This window comes from Geospiza fortis, unplaced genomic scaffold, assembly GCF_000277835.1.
Source record: "Geospiza fortis unplaced genomic scaffold, GeoFor_1.0 scaffold299, whole genome shotgun sequence".
NCBI lineage: Eukaryota > Metazoa > Chordata > Aves > Passeriformes > Thraupidae > Geospiza > Geospiza fortis.
This window is the reverse complement of record NW_005054549.1, coordinates 211,925-221,915: the sequence shown is the minus strand read 5'-3', so window position 1 is coordinate 221,915 and position 9,991 is coordinate 211,925. Positions and strand designations below refer to the sequence as shown.

Genomic DNA, 9,991 nt, shown 5'->3' with positions numbered 1-9,991 from the left:
GGGACCGGGGGGACAGAGGGGACCGGCAGCGACCGAGGAACGGATCCCAGAACAGGAGCCGGTCCTTGGTTGGGTTTTTGCTGCTGTCACTCCCCTCCCCAGGAAACTTTGTTCCCCTCCCGCTCCCATCTCGGGGATTTGGCCCAGAAATGGAGCCGGGTGGGAGCGGGAGGTGACACATGAGCCCAGCACATCAGCCCCAGCACGGAATCCCTTGTACCCACAGGCAAACCCGCTCGCTGAGCAGCACGGGCATTGCCCTGGTAGGGCTTTGTAATTTGGGACAGATAATTGTGGCACATCTCACCAGAAAGTGTCCAATTTGCAGAGGAATTGTAATTGTTGCTTAAAAAAGCCACGAACAGAACAGTACATTGGCACCTATGGAGGAAACAAAGTTTGTTTTTCAAGTCCCAAATAACAGCAAAACCAATAAACGAAGGAAGTCATTGCAGTTATTGCAATTTAAGTGCAGAAACACTTCCTCACTTTCAGTCACTCACGTCCAATTCTTCCCATCACAACACAGAATAAAAAGCACAAGGACATTTTCAATGATATCTAAATATCTGAAAATGTTTCATGCTACCAATGACCTTAAAATAAACTTATTTTAAAGAGGGCAGATGGTGCTAGTGCTGCTTAATTTCACAGATTTTGTTTTTACCACCTTAATGGTGCTTTATTTCCTTCATCTGCCTTTGTGAAAACCTCAGTGGCTGAAGTTGTTCCTCTGGTTTGTGGAGAAGCTCACACTTGCTCCTGTAACACCTCAAATATGATGCAGGACTTGGCACTTGCAACAGCTTTGGAGTTTATTCATTAAATGGACAAAATTCCAACTGCCAGTTGGTGTTTGTGGTTCTGGAGCAGTGGAAATCTAATGTAAGGTAAAAGTAAAGTTTGAAGAATCTTGAACATAGCACATGCCCTCACTAGTGCCTAGAAGCAATTATGCTGAAGATCAGCAAATAAGGATTCTCCAAACTTGCAGTGAAAAATCATAATGGAAATCATAACCCTTAGAAAAATAAAAGGCTTGGCTTAATGGGACATAAATTCAAATTCCTGCACAAGGAACTGGGTCTGGAAACCTACTTTGGATCAAAAGAATTGAAGGAGAACAGTCAACAATTAATCTGAAAAGATATTTATTTTGAGAACATCAACTTGCACATTATACAAAAAATTGACAAATTAATCAAAAAATGTATAAAATGTTGCGGGGTCTTTTTCCCTAACATATTAACATAACCACTTTGCAAAGGGTAAGAATTGAGGAAACCAATAATAGGCACATTTGTTCCAGTCTGTCTGCAGAAAAGTGTGATTAAAAATATCCCTGTCTTGCTGAGGTATCAAACTGCAAACTTTGGTAATGTTAGAGGGAGACCAAGGGAGCCTTCTCCAGGCATGGCCAATACAAAACGGTTCAGAGAAAAGCCAGAATTGGTTATTTTTCATTTCCAGGTAGAAATGCAGTGAAACAAAGGAAAAAACTCCCCAATACACCTATAATTAGGAAACCTGATCCTCTGCAAATCCCCACTAATCACACACAGCTACAGTGATCCACGCTCCCAAAGAATCCGGCTGGCAAGTCCCAACAATTCAGTGCTTTTGAAAAAAAGGAGACCTTGATAGTGATTCAGAGCCCAGTCTTCCAGCAAAGGACAAAAGGCACTTAAGAATGGCTTTAGGATATTCCACAATGGCATTTCGGGACAGGGGACAGCGCCCAGCTGAACAAATCCTTCTCTAAGAGAAGTCCAGTGAGGTAGTACTTCATATTGCTCCAACCACTTGGCTCTAAGCAAGCAGCCTTCTGGTTCTGAGATACAAAATTAGCGGGAAATGGCTTTTTGTCAAGTGTATAAAACCCAGTTCTTACAAAAAAAACAGTAAAAACCCACTTGTGGTACAAAGCCAGGAACCATCTTGTACAAAATGAGTATCAAAATGCTGCCAAGGTGATGCACGAGTCTACCTTGATGGCCAAATCCCCAGACAGTGAAGATTGTTCTAGCAACCAAGCCATTTTTGGAATAAAAAATAAAAATAAAGGGGGCACGGGGGCACTCTGAGAACTTCCCTCATCATTAGCAGCCTCACCGGAAGCACTTTCAGTCCATTAGAAACAGATAATTCTGTGCTGATGAATGGCAGGTTTGAGGGGATGAAAAACAAAAATAAAAATGCAAAGTTCAACATAGAGAACAAAAACAAAAGCCACGAATTTACAAAAGGATCACCCTTGGAGTTTACAGATTTGTTTTCAAAACGAGGAAGACTTCAAACCATTTTTTTGAGGGGCAGGGGCGGGAGAAAACAGAGACTAACCTTTTTTTTTTGTGTTAAATTAAGCCCAGGGTGGGTGTGGCAGGGAGGGAGGCAGGGAGGGAGGGAGAAGTGCTCTGCGGGATCACCGGCCGCTGCCGTAGCCGGGGAAGAGCTGGGCCAGGACGCTCTGCAGGGCCTCGTTCACCTCCATGCTGTAGCTGCGGCCCAGCTCGTAGCGGCACGCGGGGCAGCTGAACACCGAGGCCTTGAAGGACCTGTCCAGGCAGTCCTGGGGACAGAAGCCAGCAGGGTCAGGGAGCCGGGCTCCTTGGGCACAGCCCTGACACAGCGAGCCAGCCCCGAGATTCCTGGGGAGGGACCAGAGAGAGCAGGGGCACTGCGCTCCCAGCTGAGAGCACTGCTGCTGCTGGACACAGCACAGAGCAGGGAATTCCAGCCTGGCTGGGATGGAGAGACCTTAAATCCCACCCCAGTGCTGCTGGACACAGCACAGAGCAGGGAACTCCAGCCTGGCTGGGATGGAGAGACCTTAAATCCCACCCCAGTGCTGCTGGACACAGCACAGAGCAGGGAACTCCAGCCTGGCTGGGATGGAGAGACCTTAAATCCCACCCCAGTGCTGCTGGACACAGCACAGAGCAGGGAACTCCAGCCTGGCTGGGATGGAGAGACCTTAAATCCCACCCCAGTGCTGCTGGACACAGCACAGAGCAGGGAACTCCAGCCTGGCTGGGATGGAGAGACCTTAAATCCCACCCCAGTGCTGCTGGACACAGCACAGAGCAGGGAACTCCAGCCTGGCTGGGATGGAGAGACCTTAAATCCCACCCCAGTGCTGCTGGACACAGCACAGAGCAGGGAACTCCAGCCTGGCTGGGATGGAGAGACCTTAAATCCCACCCCAGTGCTGCTGGACACAGCACAGAGCAGGGAACTCCACCACCCTCACAGGGAACGATTTCTCCCCAGCCCAGCAGAGCCCAGCCCACCTTGCAGACGTTGTGCTGGCACACGGTGGTGACTGGCCTGAACACGACCTCCTGACAGCAAATACACAGAAAAGCCTCCTCCACTTTATTCAGAAATTTCTGCAAAGAGAACATTTGAATCAACTTAGTGCTGAAAGATAAATTAACCCAAACCCCCACCATTAAATGCAAGGGATTACTTTGATCATGGAAAGATTCTCAACAAGTCTTAATATGCAAAACCTGTCCCATTAAACCTGCTGGGGTGTTTACACTAAAATAAACCATTTTAGGTCCGAGGCTGTTCTTTAACTCAGCCAAGGGTTTGTGTCTGGGGACAGCACAACTACAGCTGGGGGGAAAGCCCAACGTACCGGTCCATCTTTGAGAGCCTCTAGGACTTCATTCCACAGTTTTTCATTGGCTTCATCACTTTTTATAAGAGATTTCTGCTGGGATGTCAGCTTGTATGGCTCAACTTTAGTTTTCTTTGGAGTCCCTGCTGGAGAGGTGATGGGTGTTTCCTCCCCACCTGAAAAAAAACCACAAAGATTTTTTTAAAAACCAAAAAAACACCAGAAAAGAGTAACCAAGTAAAATGCACAAAAACCTCCAAGGTTTTCTATATCCACTTGCCTACTCCACAAACCTGCTGATTTCCTTTTCCTCTTCCCTTTCCCTGGGGTATCAAACTCATCATCCCCGTTATTTTCTTTTTCCTTGTCTTTGTTTGCAACAGCTTCCAAATATCCTTCAGGATACTGCAGGGAAACAAAACAAAGAGCACTCAATGCCAACACACCAGGTCAGACTTGCAGACCAAGACAGGCCCAAGAGTGACCTCTGGAGACCAGCTCCAGGGGCACTTCTGATCTATTTTAAGCAACAGATTCCTGCTATAGGGAAGCACTTCACAGCCTATAGAAATCCCATACCAGAAATAAAGTGAGTTTTGTCCTTTTAGCCTCTTGATGTATAAAAGCAAACAACCCAGCAGAATGGAAGCATTTATTAGTCTCAATTTTTAGCTAAGGATCATCCTCAGTAAGAGCACGGAACAGAAAATTCCCTGCTCTCCATCAAGCTGAGAGTCCTGCTGATGTCCCAGGGCAGTACCTGCATTGTCAGGCCAAGCTTTTTCATCCTGTCCTTCCCCTCTTTGGTCCAAGGAGCAGGTTCCTCATCGTCCCTCCTCAGCAGGTAACGCCACACCAGGAACCCAGATTTCCCTGTCTCAGGCCAGTATTTCACAACCTGAAAAAGTCCCAGCAAGTCCATCACCCTGTGTACAAGCCCCCTGGCCATGAGCAGATGCTCTTTTCCCAGCTCAGCCCTTCTCACCTTGTAGATGCCATCGTATCTGTTGCCCTCCAGAGGAGCATACTTGCTGTGCTTGCCTCCCTTGACGTTCCTGACCACCCTGACCGGCTTCCCCGCCCGCCAGTCCTTGGCCTCAGCCCCATGCTTGTCGTTGATGGGGGCACTGCAGTTCAGAGCCAGGGCCCTGCAGGAGAGGCCAGAGTTCAGTGTGCTACTGCCATGGAACCCCTGTGTGTGACACTGACACCTCTGCACTCAGGGACCCTCCTGATGGGGGCACGTGTTAGACAGCTGATTATTCATGGCATGACCCTAATGCAGCAGCCCAGAGCACCTCCTCCACTCAAGTCCAGGCTTATCTGTGAGAGTAACAGTTCAGAATTACAAATGGTCTGGTCTCCTGAGGTAACCAGTGGCTGCAAAGGTCTCCAGGAGAGAGCAGAAGTCCTAGACCAATTCATTGCTCTGTTCCTTAAGTGTCAGCCAGTATTGCAGGTGACACCAACCCCACCCACAGTTCTGTCCCCTTACAGTGCACTCAAAGGAGCATTCCCATCCTGCAACTGATCTGCAGCCTAAACCACAGCCCAGATCCAATTCTGGCTCTTGTTCCAAAGCTTAAACAGCCCCAACAGCCCCTGTGCTGACAGACTGCCAGGTGCTGAGGCCAGAACAGAGCACAGACGTTGCCAACCTGTTCATGTTGGTGAGTTTCTGATCACAGGACTGCTCTGCCGTGCGCTTGTTCCCGGAGAGGTCTCGGCCCCCGCTGCCCGTGTAGGTGAAGGAATTCCCATGATCCTGAAATGAACACAGATGGCTTTCACAGTCACACAAAGAATTCAACAAAAGCAGGAGAGTCTTTCAACCAGGTAGGTTTAGCAGGGCATTCTCAAAGAGGAAAGATGCTTCCTGTATATTTAAGCTCCCAGGCTGGGCCAGTCTCTGGCTGTCCCTCAGGCTGCCAGGAGATGAGGCCAGGTGACAATGGTGACAATGTTGTCTTGTCACACCCCTGAGCAGCCCAGGTTCACACAGGATCTGCTGCAAGGGAACAGCTGGCAGCACAGCCCACGAGACTGTTCCAATGTGGGTGTAAGGCAGACCTTGAAAAGTCAGAACTCTGGGATCAAAAGCTGACAGAGAGATATCAAACTGGGTTGGGATGATCCTGTGGCTCAGGCTGGCACAGATCAGTTTTTCCTTGCCTCGTTTGCTTCTGAAGGAAATGGGGGAAGCTGGGCAAGTGTTTGGTGTGGAGTTTTAACAAGCTCGTTTGGTTCTGTGCATAAATAATCAGAATCCACTCACAATGTCATCTTCATATCCTCCTGCCAGCACCAAAGAGTAGGCCCCATCGTTGCTCCTGCCGTGGATCCCTGCCACGTGGGGCCTGTGCACCCCAGACTCGCTCACCTGGGAGACAAAACCAGCTTTGGAGGCACCTGCCCTCAACAGGCCCCACCCAGCACTGGGCCTGGAGCTGAACCAACTGTGCTACTTCACATTTGCTTTCCATGTATCACAGGGGGAAGCTGCTCTCCCCATCATCCTCCAAAAAGCTCCAGGCAGAAGAAATAAAAATGCTTCTAAAAAGTAAGACACTGACTGTATCAGTAAACTGAACACACAGATAATGTTTGTGTGCAAATCTAACTACTTGGATATTTCTTACTGAAATTGCTTATTAAAAGGCTCCAGGTACTTAAGAATAATACAGATATTAAATATCTGTATAAAGTTTTGAAAGAGTTGCAATAGCAACCTTCCCTCAACACCTGAAAGCAAGATCTGGATAGGCCAGTGCTTTTTTCTGCCCCAGCTTTCTAACAGGATGAGAAACCTGTTTCATGTATGTGGATATTTGAGACACCCTTGCCAGGGCACACTACACACCTCCAGGACAAACTACTGGGAACAAATCTGCTTGCTTTGGGGTTTTTGAGTTACCAAAAAGAGCACTACAACAAAATAAACCAGCACTTGATGGTCCAACAATGCAGCATTAGTTATGGAACACTTGACCCAGACAAAGCCAGAATTCTTTTCCTCCTGCACTTCCATATATCCAGTGACACACACATTTCCACATTAACTGTTTCAGTTTCTTGTAGGAGCTGGATCACTCCCTTTTCTCCCCACAGTAGGTCAGGCCAGGATTCAGCTTCATACCTGAACTCTGAATTTCCACATGGTGCCAACAGGGATGCCAGGGATTGGTCCATAGTGGTTGGAAGGGACAATGGTGCATTCCTTGGTGCGCCCCACACATGCCATGCCCTGGGCAGAGAGCAGCATCAGCCAAGAGCCCAAAGGAACAAACACAACTCCAAGTAAAACAGCTTTGGACTGACCTTGCCCCAGTCTCTCCGGGAGGAGGAATTAGCAGATGCCATCTTTTGTTTCTTTTTACTTTCTTTTAATTTCTCTCCTGCTAAAACCACCTCACTTGCATCATTTCGACATTCAGGGCAATACCTAAAGTCAGTGAAAATTAACAAGTAGCAAAGCCTTCAGTTAGGAGCATTTCCTCCAAACACAGTGAGTTATGTTACAATTTCCTCATGTGAAACCAGACAGGACATGGAAACACTTCCCATACTGGAATTTAACCTACAACAGCTCCTGTCCTTGCACCAGCCATGCAGATGTGTCAGAAAACAGCTGGGCCATAAAATCACTGTATACAGTACTGAAACACTGAGAGAATAAACCAGTGCATTTCACTAACTCTGTATCTATTGAAAGATGTATTTCACTACCCACCACTCTCACTGTACATATCTCATGCACAAACATGCCTGATCTGATGATGGGGCCTGCCTGCAGTGACCCATAAAAGCCACTGCACTGCTGAAGCCTCCCAGCATCAAGCTCTCATTTGGTCCTCTTTGGATCCCAGGCTGGTTTGGGCTGGAAGGACCTTAAAGCTCATCTCATTCCAAGCCCTGCCATGGCAGGGACACCCTCCTGTATCCCAGCCTGCTCCAAGCCCTGGCCTTAGGCAGGTACACAAAAAAGGCATCTAGATCCCTAAACTAGGAAAAGGAGTGTGCAAGCCATGGGCTTAAAACCTAATCTCATTAAGCTCAAGAAAAGCGATGAAGTTTTACCAAAAAAAAAAAAACCAAACCCAAAACACCCACATCCCTGTTCCTAATTAGATGTAACTGTGACACCCCACACACCTCCTCAGAACCTACCAGTCCTCATCATCTGGGATTCTGATGAGGGGAGGGTTGAGGCAGTAGATGTGGAAGGCCATGTCACACTCGTCACACATGAGCTGCTTATCTGGATCCTGCTTCCCCCCACAGATGTGACAAGCACACACCCTGCAGGTCTTGTTTGGGTTGTCCTTGCAGGCTTTACACACGGGTCCACTCTGTCCTGTGGGCAAACACAAACCACGCTCAGCAAGTGCCAAGATCCACTGGAAATGGTCAAAGGAGGCACAACTGAACGTGTCTTGGACCCTTAAACCTCTGACCCTCACAGAGACAACTGGCAGGACATCACAAGGTAAGACAGACATGCAAGAACTCCACATCAGACTCACGTTTTGGGGTTCCAGAACTGATGGGAGAAGCAGTGCCTGGCTCTTCAATTTTATAGATTTCATCCACTAACATAATTGTGCAGTCATTCAAGGAATCGCCAGCTTCCCTAGAAGAAGTTGAGGAAAGATCAGAGTTTGGAAGTATCCCACAGCTCAAGTTCACAGATGCCAGCAGAGCCACTCAGACCTCAGAAAGTGAAGCAGAGCAGGACAATTCCATTTATTCCACATGAACAGCTTACCCAAGTAATATCTTTGCATTGAGCTCCCTGGTCATTTTTGTTTCCCTTTTCTGCAGGATCTCAGCATCGTACCAGAAGCCCCTCTCCTTGGGTTCATCAGGGTTGTAGTTGACCATCACCACCTGCCCCACCTCCAGCTGGTGCCACTTGAGGATGGTCCGCGCCCGAGCCCGCACGTTGCCCGAGCTCATCTGCACCACCCCGTTCTCCGGATAACTTGAAGGGAGGGACACAACAGAAATCAGATTCAACGTCAGCTCTGGGGAGGAACAGGTGTTATGCTGACAGGTTGATTTTGCTGTGCAACACAAGAATACCATCAAGGATAAAATCTCCTCCCACACAGACACAGCCAGAACCAACCAGTCTGACTTTGATATTATTGCCTCCCTTCAACACTTGGACACCAGCATTTCCTGTAAATGTTGCTATCCATAAAAACATGATTCCAGCCCCCTGGAATTCCAACTGCAAAACAACCTTACAGTTGCCAGGGCCCAATGACATAATAACTATGTCACTGTCCAGTTCTGTTTTTATTTGTGCAATATCTGCAATAAAATTTCCCATTAACATCACAACCCGAATGACTTTATTGGCCAAGAAGGCAACAAAACAAAACTCACTCATCATATTTCACATGATAAATTACATCCTCTTCAGGGACAGCTGTGGGCTGGTCAGGATCTGGGCAGCTCTCAGCTGATCCACTGGTGGGTTTTTTCCTGGTTACATTCACAACTGTGGCTTCAAACCACGCTCCCATGTCCGTGTCCCGAGCATCCACCAGGTCATTGATCTGTACAGAGCCAAGAGCACAGCTCACCAAAAGGGATCTGCAAATTAGGCATTCATTTCCAATCTACTTAAAGATTTAACTACCTCAAGAACTGCACCATTATCACGACATTTAACTGATCACCTTAAAAATTAATATTTCCTCTGCTCTCCTGGTCCTGTTGTGCAGTCCTACAGTCTGCTTAGGTTGAATTTATAAGGTTATAAATCCATTCTACACCAGCACATGTAAACCCAGCCTTGTTAGCGAGCCCAAACCATCACTGGTTAGTCTGTAATAGAGTTTCAAAGTGTCTTGCTCGTAACCTGGCAAAAACATCACTAGATCTGTAATAAAACCCATTGAAACAGAGAAATAAAATGATTCTGAACAGCTGCTCGAGATTTTCTTTTGTTCATTCAAGAAAATTTCAGCTTTGACAAATGTAGTCTCTCCAAGCAAAAATATTGGGAAAATTTGTAAAAAAAAAAATCAAACCAGACACTCTGAATACTTTTTTTAAAAAAAATAATGTCCTGTAGCTTTAGTTCAAAGGACAAAATGAAAAATTAAGTTGTTTGACCTACAGCATGTTGCATTGAATTGGTTTGTGGGTTGGTTGGTATTTCTGTCTTTGTTGTCGGAGGGCTTGAGAGGAAGAAAGGGACTGCCCACACAATTGGAGTGCGAAAGATTTTCAGCGATTCTCCAGCACAGAGAACAATTCCCCTGGCCAGGCGCAGGCTGAGGGCTCCCAGCGTGCGAGCACCCACCTTGTAGAGCCCGAAGCAGGGGTCTGTCCAGTCGGGCTGGGCGGCCGTGC

General features: G+C 47.3%; 1 protein-coding gene across 1 annotated transcript in view; it reads right to left on the bottom strand.

The window, feature by feature from the left end:
- Positions 1-1,134: 1,134 nt before the first annotated feature.
- Positions 1,135-9,991, bottom strand: part of UHRF1 (ubiquitin like with PHD and ring finger domains 1) — a 9,011-nt gene continuing 154 nt past the window's right edge. The window contains exons 1-15 of the mRNA XM_031064008.1: positions 9,942-9,991; positions 9,017-9,189; positions 8,391-8,606; positions 8,149-8,255; positions 7,793-7,979; positions 6,944-7,067; positions 6,762-6,869; positions 5,901-6,005; positions 5,284-5,390; positions 4,611-4,773; positions 4,386-4,523; positions 3,919-4,030; positions 3,644-3,801; positions 3,291-3,389; positions 1,135-2,569 (exon numbers count right to left, since the gene is read on the bottom strand). The exon at positions 9,942-9,991 is cut by the window's right edge and continues 154 nt beyond it. Of these exons, the coding sequence (XP_030919868.1) occupies positions 2,423-2,569; positions 3,291-3,389; positions 3,644-3,801; positions 3,919-4,030; positions 4,386-4,523; positions 4,611-4,773; positions 5,284-5,390; positions 5,901-6,005; positions 6,762-6,869; positions 6,944-7,067; positions 7,793-7,979; positions 8,149-8,255; positions 8,391-8,606; positions 9,017-9,189; positions 9,942-9,991 (1,994 nt within the window). The 3' untranslated portion in view covers positions 1,135-2,422. The remainder of the gene's footprint in view (positions 2,570-3,290; positions 3,390-3,643; positions 3,802-3,918; positions 4,031-4,385; positions 4,524-4,610; positions 4,774-5,283; positions 5,391-5,900; positions 6,006-6,761; positions 6,870-6,943; positions 7,068-7,792; positions 7,980-8,148; positions 8,256-8,390; positions 8,607-9,016; positions 9,190-9,941) is intronic.